General features: G+C 43.8%; 1 protein-coding gene across 2 annotated transcripts in view; it reads left to right on the top strand.

Annotated features, from left to right (window-relative positions):
• Positions 1-25,962, top strand: part of LOC147708675 (E3 ubiquitin ligase TRAF3IP2-like) — a 219,634-nt gene extending 193,672 nt beyond the window's left edge. The window contains exon 7 of one of the 2 annotated variants that reach the window (XM_086925384.1): positions 25,253-25,952. In XM_086925384.1, coding sequence (XP_086781510.1) covers positions 25,253-25,399 — 147 coding nt within the window. In that variant the 3' untranslated portion in view covers positions 25,400-25,952. Of the gene's footprint in view, positions 1-25,252 lie in introns of both variants that reach the window. The other variant, XM_086925385.1, reaches the window with a different exon arrangement.
• Positions 25,963-26,209: the final 247 nt, after the last annotated feature.

Below are 26,209 nucleotides of genomic sequence, written 5' to 3' on the forward strand. Positions count from 1 at the left end.
CTTTGTGAAGATTTGGAGACGAACGATCCGAAACACAAAATGAAGGAATTATTCCGTATGCGTTTTAAGTTCTATGAAGGTATGATTGTAGGTACCGATGTTAAAAAAGCAATAGATTTCTTGTTATCTTATAGGAGTAAGGGAAACGTCTCTAGATCATTGTACGAAGATGACGTCTCAGGTAGGAAAAAGGCGCGACAGTACCCAATGAGAGAGGTTCCTCCAGTTTGGAGGGAAGGTGATGCGAATGTAAATCCACCAATTCTGCCACATTTCCAGCGTATATGGGTACATGTCCCCTGGAAAAGATCTGAAGTTTTAGCACTCAAGCAGACACTACCTGATCCACGTAAGAATCCAACAGGGTATTATAAGGAGTTATCACAGACTGCCAGCTCATGTATAATGAATTTAGCAGATGTTGACATGTTTGGGAATGTTGTTCCGCAGCCTCTATGGAGTAAAATTTGTCACACAGATCATGATCAAGAACTAGGTGACACATGGGCTAATATTACTGATACAGATGCTAGACAAGTTGGTGGTTCTAAACCTGAGCCTTTAGTAGCAGAACTTCCTGGTAGAATTACCACGTACATGAAGACCTTAATGCCTGAATTGCGTGTGAATTGGGACAAGTTATCTGCGTGCAAGCAGAAGAAAGATGAGAATGTGTCTGACTTTTTCACGAGATTTGAAGAGACTTTCGTCGATCATAGTGGTCAGGATATGGCTACCGAGGGTGGCCAAAGATTGTTTGTAGACAAGTTTGTACATAATTTGCTTCCTGAGCTGTGCAATAAATTGAAAGATTCAGAGAGTGCTTGGGCTGTTTCCACGTCAGCGCAGATTTTAGCCACAGCCCAGTACTACGAAATTAGGCGCAAAGACGAACTAGATAAGGCAGACAAAAAGACTAAAGATTTGAAAACTAAAGTTCTTCTCCAGCAAGCCTATCCGCCTCGCACGCCTAGTCAGCCCAATTATCAACAACCACAGCAGTATTCAAGAAACGCGCAAGGAAACGAGTTTTCCCATCAGCGTTTGCCGTATGGCCCGAATCAATGTGCATATTGCAAAGAAGAGGATCATTTCAAAAATAATTGTCCAGCTTTGGCGCGACGTCTAAATGGTGTTTCCGGTGCAAGAGGTAGAGGTGTTCAACAGGCTCCTAGGGGTAGGGGCCGTGGAAATTTCCCCCAGAATACCACTTCTTTTCCGCCTCAGAATTCCATGAATAGCTTTGATCAACAGAATAATGCGTCTTCCAGGTCAGCTCAGTACTATGCTGATGACTATTACGCTGAAAACGAGAATGAGGGTAATAATTGCTAGGACAGCCATGGACAAAGCCATGGTTGTTTCAGTTCCAGTAGATCAGAATGGACCTTATATTGAGGTGATTACATCAGGAGTGTCAGAGCCATTTCTGCTGGATACTGGTGCTACAAAAAGTTCGATTACGCACTCAAAACTTCCTGGCGCACCTTTGTCTGGCGAAATGAATGTTTCAGTAGGTTTCTCTGGCGCCCCCGTTATGAACCCGATCTCTAGTCCTATGCCCCTTTCTGTTGGTCCATGCGAATTAGAAGCACCCCTCATTCTTACAACAGGTTGCGGCGAAAATTTGTTAGGTCTGGATTTGTTAAAGAGATTATATGCAACTTTGTACTGTTCTCCTTCGGGAGTACAACTTACCCTTGGTAAGAAAGTGGTTTTTCCAATGTATTTGTCAAAGGAAAATATTCCAACTGAATTGTCATCTCTTCCGGATATACTTTGGGCTACTGGTTCTAATGATGTAGGTCGTTTAGAGATAGCACCCTATGTCATAACATTGAAAGCCAATGTTAGGTTGCCACGTATTCCCCAATACAAGATCTCTAGCGAATGTGAAAAAGCTCTGTTAGCGATCATTTACGATCTGATCGAGAAAGATGTCATTGAAGAGACGACAGGCAACATTTGTAACAGTCCTATTTTGCCTGTTTTGAAGCGTACCGATCCTTCACAGCCCCCTGTGTACAGATTTGTGATTGATCTCAGAGAAGTGAATAAGATCGTTGTACCACAGTTTCCAGTTGTCCCCGACATTACTGCCTTATTGACAATGGTTCCAGCTTCAGCCACTTGGTTTTCGGTGATTGATTTGAAGAACGCCTTCTTCAGCATCCCGATTGCCGAGGAGAGCAGAGATATTTTTGGCTTCAATTTAGGAGGACGAAGCTTCCGCTTCAAACGCGCTCCTCAGGGCTACTGCGAAAGTCCGTCTATATTCAGTCAGGCTCTGAAAACACAACTAGACACGATTGTTCTGCAGGATGGTGCAACTCTCATTCAGTATGTGGACGATCTACTGATCGCTGCAGACACTGAAGAGATTTGCAAGAAAGCCACATTGTCGTTATTGCGTCATTTATGTGACATGAAACACAAAGTCTCTCTCTCAAAACTACAATTTTGTCGACAAGAAGTAACCTACTTAGGTCACATCTTATCGAAGGAGGGAAGGAGACTGACCCCAGAAAGAATACAGGCAATCGCAAGATTGAGTGCCCCAAGGACACAGAGAGAAGTTCGGGCCTTCTTGGGCATTACATCGTACTGCAGACAGTGGATACCGAATTTCTCACTATTGGCTAAACCTTTGCTGGCACTACTCTGTAAAGACACACCCGATCCTATACCCTGGTCTGAAGATTTCCAGATAAGTTTCCACGAGTTGCGTGATGCATTATGTTCGGCTCCTGTGTTGGGCAACCCCGACTACAGTAAGCCTTATACATTATATGTCCATGACAAGGAAGGTTGCGCATTATCAGTCCTGACCCAATACCTTGGGGACAAACAGCGCCCATGCGCGTATTTCTCAGCGACTCTAGATCCTGTAGCTAAGGCATTACCAAGTTGCTTGAGGGCCACTGCTGCAGCAGCTGTCTGTATTCGACAGTCTGATGGGTTAGTCATGAATAATACCCTGATCGTTATGGTCCCACATGCAGTAGACATTTTACTAAACAGAACGAAAACACAGCATTTAACTAGCGCTCGACTGTCCAGCTATGAGCTGACACTGTTAGCGAGTCACATACACATAAAGAGGTGTGATACACTCAACCCCACTACGTTATTACCCATTCCGGCAGAGACAGATGAGGTTGAAAAACATGACTGCTGCTTTAGGACAGAAGAAGAGACAAAAGGGAGAGTAGACTTGCAGGACACTCCCCTTCCTGAATGTAATGACACTTTATGGGTTGATGGTTCATGTTTCAAGTTGCCAAATGGTGATGCGACTGCAGCATATGCTGTGACAACATTACACACGATTGTAGAGACAGCTCGCATCCCCCACAACTCTGCGCAAGCAGCAGAGTTAGTTGCACTTACAAGAGCGTGTGTGTTGGCGAAAGGAACGGGAGTGAATGTGTATACCGATAGCCAATACGCCTTCGGCGTGGCCCACAGTTTTGGAAGATTGTGGCGTGAACGTGGGTTCCTGACGTCACATGGCGCAAGAATTCAACATGGTCAGCTAGTGCACGACCTTCTCGAGTCACTGACCTTGCCCCTACAAGTCGCAATTGTAAAATGCAGTGCACACAGAAAGATTCAAGATGATGTTGGTCGTGGGAATGCATTTGCCGACGAGGTTGCGAAAGAGACTGCAAGGAACACAATGAGTCGGATGTATGTTATAGGTCCTGCTAGATGGATTACCGATGTGGGTATGTGTGAAGACACCATTGAAAGTGTGAAATCTATACAAGCTGACGCCACTGAGAAAGAGGTGAATGAATGGAGAGGAAGCAAGGGTAGATTAGACGCGAATGGTTGTTGGGTCGAACTGTCAGAACATCAGCGATGGCTGTTACCTGACGCATATGTGCTTGCAGTGGTAACAATGGCCCATGGAATGGCGCACGTCAGTGTGAAAGGAATCTGTAAACTGTTGGCCCCAGTATGGCAGAATAGTGGCATCCCAAAATGCGCGGAGAATTTGGTCAGGAACTGTATGGTGTGTTTGAAGTACAATCCCGGTAGGGGAACCTTAACTCCAGCTGGTCATTTTGCGCCTCCAACATATCCGTTCGAGGTCTTGCAGCTCGATTTCATCCACATGGAAAGGTGCAACAATTTGAAATACGTGCTTGTTGTTGTTTGCGCTTTCTCCAGGTGGGTGGAAGCATATCCCCTTAAAAACAACATTGCCTTGTCAACTGCCAAAGCCCTTGTCAAGGAGTTCTTCCCCAGATTCGGTATGCCTAGAATTGTCTGGAGTGATAATGGAAGTGAATTCGTGGGACGAGTGATGAAGAGAGTGTGCGAATGTCTAGGCATACACCAAAAATTCCATGCTGCAAATCACCCCCAATCGGCAGGATTAGTAGAGTGCTACAACGGCACGTTAAAGTTAAAATTGGCCAAGATCCAAGCCAGCACAGGTCTTAAGTGGCCTGACGCCTTGCCTTTAGCACTCCTATCTACCGGAATGATTGTCCATTCTAGACTGGGACTTAGCCCCCACGAAATCGTGTTCGGGCGCCCAGCAAATATATGGGGGGTACCGAGGCCCAGAAAGCTCAGTGAGTTAGAGCACCCTGTACTGCTTGACTATTTACACGAATTGACAACTAAATTGCGTGTTTTACACCAACAGGTTCACAGTTCCTCTCCGCCAGCCTCCGACGATCCAGGTCACTCCATTGGACCCGGCACCTGGGTTTTGGTGCGGAATTTTCAGCGCACTAACAACGAGCAGCCGAGGTGGACCGGGCCATACCTCGTCCTTCTTTCCACTAGATCAGCCGTCCGGGTGGAAGGAAAGAAGAACTGGATCCACGGGACCCATTGTAAACGGGTCCCTCTGCCTCTTCCATATGACCGGTGGGTCCAGGAGGGAATTGCTGACTCTGAGACTGAATCCGTACACCGCTTTGTCCCCTTCAGCGATGCACGATTAAAAGGAACTGGTACCGACAAGGAGAGTGATCGTATTTTGCAAGGATTTGTGCCACCGTCAATGCAGTCGGACACTACAGAACCTGAAACATTGTTTGAAGACCACACCGTACCTGGGAAACAGCAATATAATCTGAGGGCCAGACGAAAGAACTAAATAAACGTATATTGATACGATTGTCCCTTTTCCCCATGAACTATTTTTGATTTTACAGCTCTCTCGCCCAGGGAACTAGCTCATTTTTGTTTTTCGAACCGCCATCCGGTTCTGCTGCTAGGGCCGCGGTTGAAGTCCGGGGGCTACAGCTGGGGACGTTTATGTCAACGGTTCTGGTCGGTCTGAGGGAATTACCCCGGACCGAACAGAAAGCACTCCCTGGCAGAAGCAACCTCCCACCGCGGGCAGCAACCAGAGGATGGAGTTTCCGAGGGTAGAGAGACCTACTAGATCTGCGAACTTTGAAAAGAGACTATGCGCTATAATGGCAAGGAGACAGTTCTTAGTCATATGTATTTTAATGTTATGTAGCATAATGATGTTTCTGATTGGCTATGCTCTGTTCATCTTTTGAGTCACCTTTATACACAACACTCAGCCCACACCTCCTCCCACATTCTTTTCACCCTCTACCTGAACACGAGTCTGCCAGAAGACTAGAATTTGTAAATAACTCATTCATCCAGCTCCTACACCAGCACCAATCTATAATGAACACATCGAATTGTTGGATATGTGGACTCATGCCACACACAACAGATAAGGGCATCCCTTACTTCGTTCTGCCATTTAGTTACTATGGTTTTCTGTGGGCTTTCCAGACCATGTTCCTGTTCACCCTAGAACCATACCCGCCCCGTTCCACAGAGAGCGATTCCAGCAACAAGGCACTGGTGGCAAGAATAAGAAATATGAGCAGGGATATTGACACGTATCGAACAATCCCTAAAGATGAACTCACTCCATACAGTCGTTGGAACGTAACTAAATATGGGATCTCCTTGAATAAAAGCCAGAAAGCAAAGAAATACTCCCCAGTGTGGATAGTACCCCACCGAGGTCACCTATGTCTGCAAGGTATTGGCAGGGATCCCAAAGCACAGTTGGGAAAGAGCATATGCACGGAAACGTATGTGTTTGCATCTCGAAATTCCCCTCCGTTCTCAGCGGCTGCGGGTACCTACTTCGTTTGCCACGACAAGGCATACACATGGTTGCCCCCTGACTTCTCGGGCACGTGTTTTATCTCGTTTCTGCTGCCACCCACCTACACGGCCGGGGCAGATTACCATCGGACAAGGACAGTTAGGGGTGTCGTGAGTCAAGACGACACTGCGGGTCAAGAATTTGGGGACTTCGCAAAGGGTTTTCTGCCATTTTGGGGGCCTATGGTGAACAGCAGGAACATTCGACAGTTGACGAGGATAGTTGAGTCCGCCGTGCCCTTAGCAATTTGACAGCTGAGCTTCAGTCGGATCAACTTATGACCCTTCAGAACAGGGTTGCCCTAGATGTCATACTTGCAGACCGTGGTGGTGTATGTAGAGTGATCCAATCCAGTTGCTGCATTTTCATCCCTGATAATGCACCGACAGTGTACCAGGCCATCTCCCAGCTACACAAAATCTCTGATTCCCTTCACGTGGAGAAAGGGGATTGGTCCCTGCTAGGGTGGCTCTGGGAACTGATCTCTGCCTGGGGATGGAAAACCCTGATCTTCATTGGGATGATCTTAGCCATTCTGTTTATGTTCTGCCTGTTTGTGCAGTGCGCTCCTGCAATATGTGGCCTCTGCGCTACTTCATGTGTAAGGAAGCCTGTGTCAAGGAACACATTGAGCAACAGAATGATGCTACAGCAGCATCTCCATGAATTCATTAACACAGATTTGGACTCAGATTAGCATGAGTTTATTGCCTGATATGAGGGCAAAAGGAGGGTCTGTGGTTCCGAAATTCTGGACCCTGCTGTAAATACCTGTACCGAGGTCCAACACTCGTGTCACAAAATGTCGGCATACCATGACGAATTTGGTGTCGGCAGACCGGTAATGATTAGGATATTATCCCTATGCATTTGCGTCATGATTGAGCGATGCTAACACCCTTAAATCGTGGTGTCCGTTCTGAACCCTTGGACTCCATTTTGTTAACGGCATCCATCTTATGGCTTGCCCTCATATAAGTCAATTGATTAAGGCCGAGCTTGATCTGAAAGGACACGTCCACCTTAGCTGACTCCTCCATGACCCGGCCGAGCTAACTCCACTGCCCCCAGCCAAACCTGTTTGGGCAGCTCCTCGCCCAGTGGCCGAATAAGATAGCATCAATGCATAACATGCCATAAACCATTCACCACATACCGACCATGTTTTCTACACACATACACCTGTCCATGTTCCTTGTTTATGGCCAGTTTTTACGACGAGGAGGTGCCCTGTTTTATTGGGGATTCATCGATATCTGATGGGAGTTCTGGGCCTGGCTGGGCCATCTATCACAAACTGGACATCTAAAATATGGGTTGGCCGACATGACTTTGCTCTTTGCCTTGTTTTAGAAATATGTGTATAGCCGTATCATAAACTCAAGAATTCTTGCCTACAGCTGTTATTTCTGTATATAAGGAGAAGGCTGGTTCTGTAAAAACGAACAGTCTCCTGAGAATATACACAGAGTGCTGTTGTACTTCTAGGACACATGTTACTTGGTTGCAGCCAATCAAACTCGATCTCTGACTTCACCTAGAAGACTCTTGGTTTCTGTGGTCCGGAACAGGGAGAACTCAGAGGTCCTCGGGTGTTATCCCCTGGCACCACCGGGTTCCTAAAAACCCGGCACCTCAGTTTGCCGAATATCATTACCTCTGTTTTATCAGAGTTCAACTTGAGGCAGTTGCTGGTCATCCAACTGCTAATGGCCAGCATACCCATTTGAAAATTAGCTGCTACTTTTTCACCATCTTTGCGTATGGTAAGCACTAGTTGCGTATCGTCGGCATACGATGTAAGGCCCATCCCTTGTGCTTTTATGACTCTAGTCAAGTCCGATACTTAGATGTTAAAAAGTGTCGGACTTAAGGATGAACCTTGCGGAACACCACACAGGAGGGCCAAATGGGCAGAGTTTAAAATGCCAAAATTTACTGACTGTGTGCGGTTGGTGAGAAAAGAAGTTAGCAGGGCTCTAGCTTTGTGTTGGATGCCTATTTTTGTGACACAGTCGATCAAGGTGGTGTGATCGACCGTGTCAAAGGCTGCTGAGAGATCCAACAATATAAGAACAGTCGTCCCTAACTGATCTAGGATGATTCTGATATCTTCAGAGGCTTTGATGAGCGCTGTTTCTGTTCTGTGGCCCTTACGGCAGCCAAATTGAGTCTAATCTAGTAATTTATGGTCTTCAATATACTTAGATAATTGAATGTTGATCACTTTTTCAAAGATTTTGGCCGGGAAAGGCAAACTAGCTGTCGGCCTCTAGTTCTTTGTGTCAGTCGAGTTCAGGTTAGGTTTTTTTAACAGTTGTTTAATGATGGTTTTCTTCCAAATTGTGGGATATATGCCTGAGTTAAATATAGCATTACAGATGTTTGCTAGAGTAGGTGCTATCAATTCTGCGACTGGTTTAAGAACAAACGGGGGACAAGGGTCAAAGACGGAACCTGATTTGATAGTGGAGATTAGTTTAGTAATCTGATCAAGTGTGGTGTTGTCAAATTGTAGTAGTGAATGATCAGTAGTATCATGAGTTGAGGGCCGATTAATAGTATTAGTCTGGGATGAGAATTTAGTATAAATGTCATTCACTTTTTAAAAAAATAGTTCGCTAAAGAGTCACATAGTGCTTGTGAAGGGGCTAGGGTACAGGTAGATGTTTGTCCTGATAGTTTAGCGACTACTTGATAAAGCTGTTTATTAGAGTTTTGTGCTGAGTCAATCTGTGCATTGTAGTATTTGCTTTTTTCTTGCGCAATCATTAATTTGTATTTAGTGAGTGCTTCTTTATAAAGGAATTTCTCGACTGATATAGAATTTATGCCATTGTCTTTCACGATTTCTGCACACTTTCTTCTGGGCTCTGTTGAAAGGAAGAACGTAGGCAAATCCAGTTCCTTACTTCTTTATTTCATGAAGTATAAATACAGCGGCACCGAACACAACTCCAACCTCCAACCCTCCTCCTTCAGCAACTCCCTTCCCTACGACATCAACATTCTCACAACCCATGCATTCCACACACTCCACATGTGCACACACAAATACGCGCTATCATACACACGAGACAATCCACACGCACAACACAACACATACGAACCAATACCACACACCCTCCTCCTCAACAACTTACAAGACACTAACTAAAAAGTTACCCTAACTTAAAATCAGTAAACCGGACAGGCAACTTCCTCGTTCTATTACCACGGCGTAAAGCCTCACCTTCAACACCAATATTGGTACAAGTGGAACCAGATTCAATAACATCACTAACACCACTCCTACTCCTGATTTCATCACGACCAGATGTGTCACATCTGACACTACAACTACTCGTACTTCCAGTTGACACCACTTCCTTCATTAGTCCAAAATCATCACCTTACATATATCCGCTACACACTCCTTCATCAACACCAGATCGTGTACCTACCCCACCATCCTTCCCATTGCAAAGACTCAATTGGCGAAAATTCCATCTCCTACCGTCCTCCAACTCTACTGCACTACCAAACACTTTCATTACTTTCAGGGGTTTCTACCATAGACTTTCACCCTTCAACACAATTCTAGGATTCTTTACCCGAACCATTTGACCTATTTTAACCAACGGCCAACTACATCTACCGCCATGATACTGCTGACTACGATCCTGATACTTTTTGACCTCAGACCTAATTTCTTTATCTATATTGTTGTTATTGCACTGCACTTTACCATTCCTTTTCCTCACCACCATGGAACTAACCCAGTGAATGGTTTCCTACCTCTCAAAACCTCAAAAGGTGTTTTTCCTGTAGCAGAATGCGGGGTGACACGGTATGCTGTCAATCTTTCTTGTAGAGCTTTCCTCCAGGGTAAACCTGCACTCAATGCTAATTCAATCACTTCCTTGACCACCCTATTGAAGCGCTCAACTTGACCATTACCCTCGGGATGATATAGTGATGATTTAATGTGCTTGATGCCCATCACCATTAAAAATTCTTCCGTTTTTTGTGACACAAACTGAGGCCCATTATCCGAAACAAGAACTTCCGGAACCCCTTCCCTTGAAAACACATCTTCTAAAAACTCAATGACCACGTCAGTAGTCATCCCATTTACCATTCTCACCTCAGGCCACTTCGAATAATAATCGACTAATACAATGGCATAACAATCCTTTACCCATAAAGCTGAAAATGGACCCATAAAATCAATAGCAACTTTCTGCCATGGATACTCAGGTAACTCCACCATAGTTAAAGGCACACTCAATGGCTTCGCCACCTTATCGCTGGTACAACAAACTTTACAATTCCTTACTAAACGATCCACCATAGAATCAACTCCTGGCCACCAAAACCATTCTTTAATTCTCCTTTTTGTACTGGACATACCACCGTGCCCCATGTGACTCTTCTCAACAATATTCTCTCTTAAACTAAATGGAGGCACAATTCTGTCCCCTCTTAAAACAATATCTTTAACAACACACAATTCCTCTTTGACTTTCCAAAACGCAGCACATTCACCCCGTAAGTTAGACTCTCTTGGCCAACCATTTGTTATGAATTGTTTAACCTCTTTCAAAACAATATCCTTGTCCATCTCGCACATCCATGACGCTTCGGATAACATGTTATTAACATCCTTTTCATCAATCAAAAATACATCCTTGATGGTAAAAGCTATTTCGCAATCACTGTTGATTTCAGTTCCTGTCGAATCTACATTTGGTAATCTTGAAAGACCATCCGCAACCACGTTATCCTTACCAGGAATATATTCTATGTCAAAACTGAACATTTGCAACTTTGAAGCTAAGCGAGCTAACCTAGGAGTTAAATTCTTCCCACCTTCAGGTCTCAAGATATTCACCAAAGGTTTATGATCAGTACAAATTTTGAACTTCCTCCCCCACACATACATCCTAAATCTCTCAGCAGCCCATGAAGCAGCCAATAACTCCTTCTCTATTACAGAATAATTGCGTTCTGATTTTGTTAACTTGCGTGAAGCATACGCAACTACCCACTTCTCTGATTTAATATGCTGAGAGAACACAGCACCAATGCCATACCCAGACGCATCCACAGACAATACACATTCTGCAGTTGGCAAGAAGGGTTTCAAACACGGTGTTGTAAGAATCTCTTTTTTCACCCTTTCAAAACACATTTTTTGTTGCTCTTCCCATGCAAATGCTACACCCCTTCTTAGCAATAACCTTAATGGTTCAACTTTAGATGCATAATTTTCAATAAAACGTGACTAAAACTCTGTTAATCCTAAGAACGACATTAATTGTTCCTTATTTGTAGGCTCAGGAACAGCTAAAATAGCACCACATGACTAATTTTTGGTCGAATATCATCCTTGGATATGACATGTCCTAAATACTCCACTTCAGGTTTTCCAAAGACACACTTTTCATTTTTGATAGTTAATCCACTACTCCTCAATGCTTCTAGGACAGCATATAAACTTTCATCATGACATTCCTTATTCCTTCCATATATTAAAATATCATCTTGAAATACCTTTGCATTTTTAATCCCTTGCAATATTCTACACATTTCTCTTTGAAATACTGCAGACGTGCTTGCAAGGCCAAACGGCATACTTTTGTATCTAAACATTCCGTCTGTGGTAATGAATGCAGTACAATGCTTAGAATCTTCATCCAAATCAATTTGGTGATACGCACTTGTCAAATCTATCTTGGAAAACCAAGAGGAACCACCAACAGAAGATGTAAGTTCTTGTAGATTCGGAAGAGGAAATGTATCGACCCAAATGGCCTCATTTAGGCATCTTAAATCAACACATAAGCGCAAATCGCCATTGGATTTAAGGGAAATCACCACTGGAGAAACCCAGTCTGAACTCTCTACTGGTTCAATAATTTCATCCTTGCACAATTTTTTTAGTATTTCACTCAATTTCTCTCTGTAACTAATAGGTACGTTCCTAAGTTTTTGTCTCACGGGACACGCACCTTCTCTTAGAATAATTCGATGTTTAAATCCAACCATCTTGCCGATGCCATCGGAAAACACATCAGGAAATTTTTCCTTAAGAAATGAATAGCTGTTCATCTCACAGCAGTCATCCTGAATAGAATAAACAGGACAATCTAAACTAGGATCAATTTTCATACCCAAGTCTGTTATGTGTGGCCATCCCAAAATAGTTGCACCTTTGTTAACCACATATACTTTGCCTTGACATGAATTATGTCCAAAACTAATCTTAGCGAAAATAAAACCTTCTTAAGCTATTTTATGTCCAGAATAACTTCCAGGATGTACATCCGGTTCAGATAATGATCTATTCGGCCAAAGTGTTTTAAATAAATCCATGCCCATAATGGTATACCATGCACAAGAATCTACCATTACTTTAACTTCCAGACCGTTTATGTTGATGATACATGATGGTAGCTTTTTAACTTTACCCGCCCCCTTAATTGACTCATCATGCACACTGGAAATTTCACCTACAACGTGAAAAATATCATCTTGATCATCTTCTTGGACACAATTGACCTTAGCTTTAAAGTTGTGACATACTCTAGTAAAATGTCCCTTTTTTTTTTACAATTGGTGCATATTTTGTCAAGTGCAGGACACCACTTATAATTTGCTAAATGGTTGCTAGATCCGCACCTATAGCATACAAATTTCTTTTGCTCATTACATTTTTCATAACTTTTCTCATTACTTTTCTTGTTAGGGTAATTACTAAATGACTTATCATCATTCTTGTACTTGGATTTGTCATCCTTATTTATCACATTGACTGAACTAGACTAACTTCACGAATACATTGGTCCGAGATTTCTACACCTCTAGCCACTTCAATGGCATTTTTTAATGAAGTACTACCTGATGACCATAACTTTTCTTGAATTTTTTTAGATTTAGTTTTCATAAGAATTTGGTCACGTAAAACCTGGTCATATGTCATACTTTCAAACTCACACGTAACAGCTAAACCCCTCAAGACTGAAACATACTGATCAATCGACTCATCCACTTTTTGAGCCCTCGAATAAAACTTGAACCTTTCCAAAACAACGTTAATTTTCCTCCCAACCCTTTCCTGCATTTGTTTAACTGCGCATTGATAAACACCCATATCGCCAGCATTCTCAATTTTAGGTAAATTCTTAAACTCTTTTAAACCTACTGCACCTAGTCTGTGTTTAAGTAAAGACACTTTCCTTTCCTGTGAACATTCTTCTTCATCTAAAACCTCTACATAAGCTTCAAACATGTCAACCCATAAATCCCACGCAATAGGAGGTTCACCAGATTCTGCTAAGAAAAATGGCGGTGGATGAATCGAAGACATCTTAAAAACGTAAAAGAAATACAATGTAAGTGCTCCAAAATTGATATATAAACAAAATATATTTTTTTTAAATACATTTTTTTTTTTAATTCTTGCTCAAAAAGTTCACCAAAGTTCCAGTTATATCCTTAGTTCTACTTCAACTTGGGCAAAAAGTTCACCACAGTTTTTATTTCAAACCTTCCCAAAAAAAAAATTTGCTTGTAGGTCCAAATAATCCAATAGTATTAAACGTTATGTTCAATAGTCAGGGAAAAGTCAATCAAGAAAAATAAGCACTTACTTCCATATATTAAGCACTGGACGATAAAAGCTCCATACTACACACAATGTGAAAGTTAATAAGATGCTCGGCACTTGTTGCTAGGATACCTTTAAGCAAAACTTAAAATGGCCGCCACGTTGCGTAGTAGTACGTGGTGATGCACACACGTTGATGACACACTACGGAAGCCTGAAAACAAAGGCGTGACCTTCGCATCATCCAGTTGCTAGGATGCAATATGAACGTGCGTCATAGTACGCTCACGCATCCTTGATGACAATCTACTCACGCGTTGATGAAGTCAAGTCGGCCTCTTGAAAAATGCAAGATGTAACGGCAATGCGTACACGTTACTGAAGGTAAAAGGTCCTAGCAAAATTTTGCCACTTCAGAGTTTCTTTTGAGTTGAACCTTAAGGAGCGCCTTAAGGAAATTAACAGAGTTCTTTGGGAATCGATAACCAATTTGAATTAGTAGTCAATCGAATGTGGTAAAAAAAATAAAAAAAAATTTGAAAATAAAAATAAATCCACAAGGAAAATATGCTCAGTGCCGCTGAATCCCGCTCGTCACCGTGTGTTGAAAGGAAGAACGTAGGCAAATCCAGTTCCTTACTTCTTTATTTCAAGAAGTATAAATACAGCGGCACCGAACACAACTCCAACCTCCAACCCTCCTCCTTCAGCAACTCCCTTCCCTACGACATCAACATTCTCACAACCCATGCATTCCACACACTCCACACGTGCACACACAAACACGCGCTATCATACACACGAGACAATCCACGCGCACAACACGACACATACGAACCAATACCACAGGCTCTGAGAGGTTCACACAACCAAGAGGCTGATGGAGACTGATGATTTTTCGAGAGTGTTTTGTTTGGCACCAACAAAATAAATGCATTATGCAGCCAATTAGAGCAATTTGCTGTAGCAAGATTGGGATCTGAGGAGGCGTCTGGTTGAGTTTCGGATAGGTGTGCCTTGAGAAGCTGGTGGTCTATGCTCTTCCAGGCTTTGATTACGACAGGCGTGTTTAATAGGGTGCTATGGGTAGATTTGTTATCAATTTGAATGTTAAAAGTAATCGCGTGATGGTCGGTCCATACCAAAGGGAGAATACTCTTTAAGAAGATCGCTTGAGAGTTGGAAAATAGGCCATCTAAAGTGTGGCCAGCTATATGCGTGGCGTTCAAAACTCGTTGTGAGAGGCCCATTGCTTCCAGATCTGAAAGTAATGTGTTTGTGTCAGTGTCGGAGTGATTTTCAAGGTGAAAATTCAAATCGCCTATAATCGTGAGGGTGGGTTCAGCTGCCCATGGTTCCAGCAAGTCTTTCCATTCCTATTGCTACCCTCTTCAGTGGGCGAGGTGCTACACATTTCTTGTTTTTTCTGGCTTCTTTTTCTGTTTGAGTACAAACATCTATTTTGGATAGATTGTGTATTAAATAAAGTAAATGCATGGCATTTGGAATGTTTCTGCAACTGTTCTACTAGTTAGGACATATGGGATTTAGCGAAGACACAGAGTCTAAAATAGTCTGCCTCTTTTAGGGATCTATTTCTTCCCCTTGTGGGAAAAGGATATTCCCTAGAAAAATATACATTTGTAGTGAAATTCATATTTTGTGACTTTTGGCATATAGGGGATTCTTTCAAAGACTGGGTAACTCCTCAATAGCATGTTGGACAGGATTACAATGTTGCGAAGATTAGATCTGAAGGAACTTAGAAGTGGCACACAGCTCCTAATAAATCACCAAAGAGTAAATGTAATGTAAATAAATCACCACATATAAATCAGTTAAAATGGAAAACTTAATTGACGAATACTTGAAAGGCCATTTCTTCTTTCTACAACCAAATTGGCATGACCAGATTTTCATAATTCACAAACTAAATGCTCTTTGACTTGATGGAATAACTGTAGCTTGATGTACAGTGAAATTCTACATTAAAAATAGGTGGTCCATTTGGTAAGGTCAAAGGACAACCTTATTGCCTTACTGGGTTCTTTTCCAGATACTTCATAAACGTATTTGTGTAAATTGTCCAATTCTGCAAGGCGCAGCCACAACCCTACTTGACGTGGAATCTGGAGCATGGCATCAAGAGGTTTTCACTATTGTGTACGAATATTCTGACATTAAAATTGGTTACGGGTGCTTAGGGTGGGTTAGAATTCTAGGAGGTGGGCTTAAGCAGAGAGTTTCCAGCAGTTGGTGAGAATTTTTCCCGAACTCATTTAGTCTTGGTTCCATTGATCATGACTTAAGATGCATTTTAAGAGAGTCTGTCCAGAGATCCCATGTCTCAATTCCTCTGACCTACAGCATATTCAGTCTCTTTAGTAATTATCAAATAATGCCACGTTGATTGAAGAAATGTCCCATACATTTTTTTTAGCTCAATCTGTCTAAACAACCTGGACTATTAGTGGTCCCTAAGAACAGGTACGTTGTGCACCTCTTATTGACGTTGTAAACTATCATGAAATAAAAAGAAACAAAACTAATTTAAAGACAGATATTTGTAGCCACTTCAAATCTATTCCCCCAGTCTAACAGGTTTTAATTCAAGCCCTACTAAACAGTGCATGTGCTGTCTGTTGGAAGGCATATTGTGTCTCACTTAGAAAAACAAGCATTTGCAATGCAATAGGTCTCGCATTAGGAAAGTTTGAGCTATTGGTATTGTAAATGACAAATTTTGTATTTCGGTGCTGGTTTTGAAAATAGTTAAATTAATAGCTTTGTCATTTACAATGCCAATAGTTATAACTTTCGCAAATGTGACACATATAGCATTTGTAATGCAATATGTGTTGTATTTACGTGGCTTAGATGTATTGATATTACAAATAACAATAGCTTTGAATTTTTTTAAATAATTAATACTTGAATAAAAGTTATTGTAATTTATAATGGCATTAGCTTAAACTTTTGTAAATAACTTTTGTGAAGATTATGTTCAGTGTATTTTATTGTGACGAAAATCCGAGAACTGAACTGAAATATTAACATCTTTTTGTGACATTTGTAATAAAGCTTGAAACATTGATAGAACATATTTGAACCAGTTGTTGAATGGTTGCACAGATTATTGCTGAGGTGGCGCTGAGTGATGTTGTGGTGGCAACGAGTGATGCTGTGGCGTTCAGTGATGCTGTGGTAGCACATAGTGATGTTGTGGTGCCCCTGAGTGAATCTGTGGTGGTGCACCTGAGTGATGCTGTGGTGATGCGATAGATAGATAGAGTGAGTGTGATAGATAGAGGGCGGGCGATAGATAGACAGATAGATAGAGTGAGGGCGATCGATAGATAGATAGATAGATAGATAGATAGATAGATAGATAGATAGATAGATAGATAGATAGATAGATAGATAGATAGATAGATAGATAGATAGATAGATAGATAGAGTGATGGCGATAGATAGAGTGAGTGCGATAGATAGACAGATAGAGTGAGGGCGATAGATAGAAAGACAGATAGATAGAGTGAGGGCGATAGATAGATAGAGTGAGGGCGATAGAGTGAGGGCGATAGATAGATAGAGGGCGTTAGATAGATAGATAGAGTGAGGGCGATGGATAGAGTGGGGCGATAGATAGAGTGAGGGTGATAGATAGATAGAGTGAGGTCGATAGATAGATAGAGTGAGGGCGATAGATAGATAGAGTAAGGGCGATAGATAGAGTGAGGGTGATAGATAGAGTAAGGGTGATAGAGTGAGGGCGATAGATAGAGTGAAGCAATAGATAGAGTGAGGGCGATAGATAGATAGATAGATTGATAGAGTGAGGGGCGATAGATTGATAGAGTCAGGGTATAGATAGAGTGAGGGTGATAGATAGAGTGAGGACGAAAACAAAATATGCACTATAGTTTACATATATAAACAGAAGCATAAAAAAATTAAGTGTGAGGACTTGTGTTCAATTTTATACTAGATTAATCAAGAGTGCCCTGTAAGAAATACCATGAAAACATCCCATAAACAAAGCTACCTAGCGCATATTTATGCCACATAATGCACCTTGAATTGGTTTGTAATGCTGACTAGTAACAATGCTATACTACTTCCGAGCAGTGATAATCGGAAAGCAATGTCTAGAATTAACGTGTTACTGACGCTTCTGCAGAGGAACATTTGAAGTACAATAGCATGCACCTTCGAGACATCAGGAAATTCACACTGCACAAACGATAAAGTCAGGTATTAGGGATACCCTGCTGCATGTCGGTCTGACCTTGGATGGGGGGCGAGGAACTTTTCAACACCATTAGGTCTTCAGTAGAGAGCCAAGTTCATTGTTTCCTTTAAGAAGTGTTGTAGAGTTGATTGGGGTCTCCACAAATGTATTGTTTCCAGCACAACAAGAAAGCAGTGCATTGGGGTGCTTAACTCCCTATTATCAGGAAAAACCTTCCAAGATAAGAATTGGGAGGGGAAAAAGATACACAGAACTTTACCCAGTTTCAACAACTATCTTATTAATATACCTAAAACGCTAGTGGTGACCCATCAAAAGAGCCAATTTCTTACGGTCCAATGTAAAAAGGGTAACAAAAAAAGAAATAAACAAGATGTAATTAATTGATCAGCTACAAAAACGCAAGGAATCTACTTTTAAAAATATAATAATGTAAATACTTCAATCAGGAATAAGAAACAGTTTACTCCAAGAAATCCTCTTGTGCCGATTTCCATAAGTAACAAGCAAGATTAGCCAGGATGGAAGGCAACCCCAGCAGGCCAACCAACAAGATGAAAACAAATGTAAAACCATGATGGAGTAGCGTTTATTGCAGTTTTATATAGCGCAAACTCCACACAAAGAAATTGGATCACTGTGCGTGAGCACCGGTTAAATTACACAAGATCACATTCATGTCTTGAGGCACGGGGAGAATTGATGTGCCCAGAATCACAGGATTTTGAGCACGCCGAGATTTAATCACTGTTCTCAAATTCCAAATTTTGCAGTTCTGGTTGTAACGCCACAGTGAACCCTGCAGCTGGACAGACATGGAGATTAAGACGCACAGCGCCACTAAATGGAGCCTTGCTGGTGGTGATGTACTGAAGAGCTAGGGACATGCCAGCATACCCATCATAGACCTGAAACACGACACATGCTCAAGTACACAAGACAACAAAAAGAGCGCTTTGAGGGGCAGGGCGGGGCGAATGTGGCGTACACCTCCAGCACTATAAATTAAACAACTTTTAGCTCTCACAACGCCCAGTGGGGCGACGGTCATCATGATAAAAATTTGTAAATGTACTGCAGCCACGCAGCGGTGCTCTGCTCCCTGTGTGCCATGATACATCCCACAATAATAATTCCCGGTGACAACTAGTGTCAGTGCTGGTGGTTGTTGGACTGGACCCTCTTTTGTGTCTGACTCCATCCCGACTGTCTTCAGGGCTGAGGTGTCACATGAATCCTTAAGCTTTTGGCTGCTGCTTCTGCAAGCTAAGCAGACAGAAGTCTCCGTGATGTTTTTGTTTCACTGTAGCCAGCAGCACACCTTCAGCAGCTTTGCCTCAAACTGACGCTGCATGCTTGAAGGCATCCGTTCATCTGCGACTGCCATAACCTAAAAAAAACAAGCATTTGAATTGCGATAGGACTGGCATAGAGTGGGTAATACAACGCAGCGCAGCTTCGGAGCTTTAGGCTGGAAAAGCTTGTGGGTAGGGTCCAGTGGTGACGGTATGGAGGGGTGTGGGGCGGGCAGCAAGACAGAGACATGCTGGGTGGGAGGAGAAAGGGAGCGAGTGAAAGTACGACAATTGTTGTGCATTTGAAGGTCTCTAAGGGGGGGCTGGGGAGCGGCTTGGGACGCAATAGAGTAGGGATGCACTATGACAGATCGTAAAAGGGATGGTTCACAGAAAAGCGAGTGGGAGCAATATGTTCGTTGCACACACCACCACATCACAACACCAGAAACATCATGGTACATCATCATGAGAACAATGTTAGAGTACACCAAATGGGAAAGTAAGGTTGAGACTTTGCTGTGGCGGGGCGGGGGAGCGGGAGCGCATTCCTTTGAAGTCTGATGGGGGGCGGGGGAGCGGCTTGAGAGCGGATTCCTTTGTAGTCTGATGCCGAGGTTCAGACAAATGGTGGTGGGCGAGCGGCTTCCTTTGAAGCCTGATGCCGAGGCATGGTGTGGGATGTGGCTGGCGATGATGTGCACGCGCCTGCCTCACATGAACTGTACGCGATCCGCAGCTAGGTAGACTTTTTGGACTGCTTATTATAATCTCGCCTATCAATCCCCACGGGACAGAATAGGCGAGACCTAAAGAGGGACTACAAGCCTGTGCATTGATTATCATTGGTAGGCTTTCCTTATCACTCTCATTCTTATTCCTGAACCAGCTTGTCAATCTTGTGTTTGTCCCTCCCATGGATTATTGCCTCTTCACAATTTCTTTAACCTGTTTGATCCACCACCGATACCCTCTGTGTTGCTTTCCCCTAAATCCTGTGCTGCTTTTGCTCCCACCCTCCCCCTGTTGCTATTGCATCCCCACTGTTTATTTTAAGTCCCCTCCTGTGTTTCTCTCGGTCCCCCTCCCCCTCTCTACCCCTCTGTTGCTTCACCGTTCTCCCTCACATGTGTCACTTCGCCATTACCCCATCATCCCTGTGTTGCTTCCTTTGAACCCACTTTGCACATTTTATTTTATTTTTAGTTATCAATCCGATTTGGATCATTACCTAAAATGAACAAGCATTTGCAATGCAATAGGTCTTGCATTAATTAAGTTTGAGCTATTGGCACTGCTAAATATTGCAACCCCAATTGCAACAAAAGTGTATAAATTGTAGGCCAAAAAAAGTGTATTTATTTTTGTAGCAATGGTGGCATGCTGCACTTTAGATGAATATTTTTAAAAGTAAAATGCGTCATACTGCGATTGCTTCAATAGTTAATTGTGGATGCGTTAACAATTGATGTGTGCACTGATGGCTGGTGGTGTGGGTGCCTGTAGAAATTGTGCACTGATGGCTGGTGGTGTGTGTGCCTGGTGGAAGTGTGCACTGCCGGCTGGTGGTGTGTGTGCCTGGTGGAAGTGTGCACTGACGGCTGGTGGTGTGTGCCTGGTGAAAGCGTCCACTGATGGCTGATGGGGTGTGTCTGGTGAAAACGTGCACTGACGGCTGGTGATGTGTGTGTGCCTGGTGAAAGCGTGCATTGACGTCTGGTGCTTTGTGCCTGGTGGAAGCGTGCAATGACGACTGATGGTGTCTGTGTCTGGTGAAATTGTGCACTGACGTTGTGGTTGTGTGGTTATGTGTCTAGTTGTATGTGTGGGTGTGGTTGTGGGTGTGGTGGTGTGGGTGTGGTGGTGTGGGTGTGGTGGTGTGGTGATGTGGGTGGGTGTGGTGGTGTGGGTGGTTGTATGTGTTGTGTGTGTGTTTGTGTGTGTGGTTGTGGTTGTGGTTGTGTGTGGTTGTATGTGTGGTTGTGTGTGTGGTTGTGGGTGTGATTGTGGGTGTGGTTGTGAGTGTGGTTGTGGGTGTGGGTGTTGGTGTGGTGGTGTGGGTGTGGGTGTGGTGGTGTGGGTGTGGTGTGTGTGGTTGTGTGTGTGGTTGTGTGTGTGTTTGGGTGTGTGGTTGTGGTTGTGTGTGGTTGTGTGTCTGTAGTTGTATGGGTGTGGTTGTATGTGTGGTTGTGGTTGTATGTGTGTGGTTATATGTGTGGTTTTGTGTGCGGTTGTGTGTGTGTGTGTGTGGTTGTATGTTGGACATATTGTAAGTGCCTGTGGAGTGTTGCCAACTGTGGGGGCAGGGAGTATCACAGACAGAAGCACTCGAGCATCGCCCTGCCACAGTAGCACTCCCGAGTTTGAACACAATAGCAAGGCTTTGTTATCAGTGGGGAAAGTGCACACAGGACAGGACACGTAGGACAGTGCACAGAGGTGGTGCATCCAGGGCAGTGCACACGGGACGTGCACACAGGGCAGTACACATTACTACAAGGTAGCAAAAAAATGGCTGCTTTGAGTAGGAATATAGATTTTAGTATAGGCAATCGCAATCACTATATTCTGTGGAACCCACAGACGTTCTAAATCCGAACTTTGTGTTTCTCTAATGCATTCCCTCCTGACATGTATGATATGAGACACCTACACCGTAACCCTCCTTGTCTTACAGTGCATGTATACCTCTTACATGTACACAGAGGGGTTGGAAAAGTAAAAACCCTGACTCTCAACCATAGTTTGTCTCTTAAGCACTTGTGAAGAGACAGCACGCTGAGTGTCTTTGCTTTCCTCCTAGACATTGGCATCAAGGTTCAAGGCACCAGCCTGGTCCTAGCCTAAAGGAACAAGAGGATTGCAGATATGCCATTTAAGTGAGGCATTTGCGTTGTAGCCGGCTCAAAATGAAATAAGAAACCTTCCTCATCCACTGTAGGTTGGTGGTGTGAACCCATACTTTGTGTAGTCGCTGCTGAATCTGTTCCAGTTTCTTCAAGCTACGCTGGGACAACGTTAGCACATTTCCCTGTCACCGGACTGAATCCCGGATCCAGATGAATAATAGTAGCTGAGCAGGCAGGATTCTCTTATTCCGGGCCCTCAAAGCCACAGCATAGAAGCCAAAAACGTTTTAAAGTGTTGAGTGAAGGTGAGGGAAGATGGGTGCGTGCCCAAATCCAACGCCGGGAACGTACCATGGTGGGCGCCTCATTCTCTAACTTATGAGAAAATAGGAAAGTGCGTGCCCGCCAGGAAGTGCGCGCTGAGCGGATACCAGACATCTGTGGCAAAACACCGGTGTGTCAGGTGCTGACTTCTGCCGTGCACAGCCGGAGAAAAAAAAACCAATAACAGCCATTGTACGACGAGACAAAGATGGTCCTGCCCGCTGGGCACAGAGGGCCCGCTGCCGCTTGAGTGACGGCGCTCACACAGGCGTCCCAGAGAGTGTGCAGTTTAGTGGCAGCACGGTGACAAGTGCATGGCTCCGGCTGTGTGTACAGACTGTCTGGCGCGCATCATCACACAGACCATCCTCTGCCCGGAATGTGTCTGCGAGGGGGTGCTTCACCTGCGAATGTCATTATAGCTTTCTTTCTCGCAGCCGGTGTGCCAATGTCCACCCGCCACAAGTGTCTGTGATGCCGGAGCCCGCCTCTCACTGGCAAAGGGGCAGATTTTGTAAACAACTAAGCTACTTTGGGAATGCGATTAGATGTCTAAATGGAGATTCGCCATATAAATAAATGCCTCTTCCCACGCCCTGGCTCCTGTCTCACCGTGCACTAGATCTCGTCCACCGCCACTCCCGGCTCCCGCTCCCTCCATCCCTGTACCTCTTCCTCCTCCGGCGAGTCCAAGTCCTCTCGCCCCGGGTGCCTGCCGTTCAGCTCCATTAAGTGTGAGCGTAAAATCTGTTCCGCTCGCGGATTTTGCAGATTTTCGGCAAATTCGCAATCCGCGAACTCCCACGAATTTGCCGAAAATCCGCAAATCCGCGAGCGAGCGGATCTGGGGGCAAAAGTTCAAGCTTCAAGCTTGCACCTATTTTAGGATGGCGCCAGCAAGCTGCCAGCGCCATCCTAAACAGTTACTAAGTTATCAGGAAGCACTAATAGATAAAATTAAGCAGGTGCACCTGCTTTATTTGATCTATTAGTGCTTCCTGATAACTTAGTAACTGTTTTAGGATGGCGCTGGCAGCTTGCCGGCGCCATCCTAAAATAAAACAGGAGTGGGGCAGAGGGCAGAAGGGCAGAGGGCAGAAGGGAACAAAAAGTAAAAACGAAAAAAAAAACCAGCGAACACGCACAGCGCCCCGCGAACACGCGCCCCACAAACATGCAAAGCGCCCCGCAAACACGCAAAAATAAAAAAATACTCAAATTCGTGAATTTTGCGGATCGTGAATTCGCAATCGGAAAATTCGCGAATCGCGAATTCGCAAAATTCGCCCATGCTTAAGCTCCATGGCTTCGGTGTGGGAGCCCATTCTGATGGCGGGATCCCTTCTGCCGCTGGCTGGAGCAGGTAGTGCGTGAGGCCTGGGCAGGCATGGGAAGCAGCGGGCTGCAGTAGGAGGGGAGGCCTCTCTGCAGGTGGGGGCGGGGGTTCAGAGCTGCTGATGCCCGCCCAGCGCTGGCTGAGGTAAGGGCTCTTCACTCACCAGCCAAGTCAGGAACGTCCCCTGCCGCAGGCTGTTAACTCCCACTTCTGCAAAGTGGAAGTGAGTGAGGGAGGGAGGGGGTCGAAAGGGGCCGGGGACTCTGTGCTCAGCTGCGAGCTCGCGAACTGGGCTACAATCATACAGAGTGCCATGCAAAATACTGCAATGTCATTCATGGTTGCTACAACCTCTCTCTTCACAACTACAGAAATATTAATTTGTATTTAGCGATGTGTAGCGCACATATAGAGTAAGAGATTTAAATGACAGGCGTTAATTGCACAAGTGAGCCCCAGCGCCATAACATATCTCCTTGGGCAGCTTTGCTTGGCTTTCCGGTGGATTCCGAAAGCATGAATAAGCTATAAACAAAGGCTTACTCATATCATATTTGAGGCACGCGCTTCCTCTCTGCAAAGAATATCAAGCGGTTTTCCATTTCATTTTACGGAGATAACCAGGAAACGAGAGTCTTAGAACGGCAGCTTCACGACATTGTGACTGGTAACTTAAAGAAACATGGCGGCGGCCGTGGTGCATAGAGCTCCCTGGATCGTCGGCCGCGAAACTGAAAGCGTGATGGGAGCGCACGAGACGCCGTCGCTGTGAGCGTGCACATCGGCTGCTCCGAGTCTGAATTGGAGACTGACTCACACGCGCGACCAAATCCCATTGACAATGATGCGCGCGTGGCCATCTCTTGTCTCCACTCGTTGTCGGCTGAGCCGACGACTATAGTCTCTCAGCGAGAACGCGCTTCGCGAGACCTAAAAACCACCTGCGTCATTTTGTAGGCACGCACATGTGTGGTGCACCTACAAAATGTCACAGTGGGCATAGTCAAAGGCTTTTTTTTTTTAAGCCACGCTGCACAGCATTCTGGATACTGTACAGCATGGCTACAATCTATTTCCTGAGCCAGTCGTTTACAGGTGAGACCTATTAGTTTTGGTAATGCTTGCTTCTTACATGCATTGCTTTCAGAATAAGGGTTTATGAGTGTGAAACGCCTCTTCTTTTTAAATATGAAATTATTTCTATAACCATTTATAATTTCCAGTCACAGCACCGGGATTAGTTAGCATGATCATGATGTCTGTTATTACATAGTGCCTGATGCTACCTTTCATTTGCAGTTTCCTATCATAACATAATTGTACTTCATTTATTAATCTGTGAAACGTAAAAAGCTGTGTGCCATGTGAAAAGCTTATATTAAATCTGAAGCATTGAGAAAAGTGACTTGACCATGTACTATTTTCTTTCTTGTTTGCAGGAGGACGTCCCAACTTGGCTCCGGAACACCCACATTTACATGTGGCCTGAGAACATAAATAAAATCTTACTGAGACTATTGAGACAAGAGGAACTAATTGCCCCTCCCATTGGACCTTTGCCCAAACTTACATTCATGCCAATATGAGCAGCAGTCGAAAATAAATATTATAGAACCTATGGGCAGAGCTTGGGAGAACTGCATATTACCACCGGGGTAAATATGTATGATTTGATGTGATCTAATCCAGCATTAAATTATTAATATCTCCAGGCATCCAAGCAGTTAACCCATGCAACAAGAATGAGGGGGCAGCAGACCAAATTTGGAGATTTATCGAAATGCTGTGTTTAAGAGTACATTTTTTTTATCTCTCTGAAACTTCTTAGTACCAGATTTTGGCGAAGACGACTGCACAGCATTGGGACCTTAACAGAATAGGAGTCATCTTTGTGAATACACCTGAAACTACCAGATAATAGTTAGATAGTTAGTAACTGGTCCATGATAGAGCTGTAAGCATGAGAGTGAGAATCTAGGTACCGCTCCTGTACAGGGTGTGAATGTAGTCTTTTTAGGATTGGTTCCATGAGTGACCACTCTGAATTCCAGGACACCCGTCAAGCTGCATCATTCCTCAGCACCTGCAGTTCTTTTACATTCTTAACAAAATTCCTTCATAAAGATCATAAAACTATTCAGATATTATTAAAAAATAAAAATTAAATCACATACTCTTGTGCCACACACTTATTAGATAACACTTCTTCCCTAGGTTTGCTTGCTAAAAATTGTGGTCCTCATTTAGAGTTTTGAGGGAACCAAAGATCCACCAACTTCTGGAGGAAACTCCAAATATGAATCCATTGCTAAATTTCCTCCTCAATAATTTTCCTGTAGGAAGATTCCCAGTCCCCTCCTTACTCTAATTAAGCCCCTATATAATTGAAAGATTTG

The sequence above is a fragment of the Lissotriton vulgaris genome, chromosome 6, assembly GCF_964263255.1.
Source record: "Lissotriton vulgaris chromosome 6, aLisVul1.2, whole genome shotgun sequence".
Lineage (NCBI taxonomy): Eukaryota > Metazoa > Chordata > Amphibia > Caudata > Salamandridae > Lissotriton > Lissotriton vulgaris.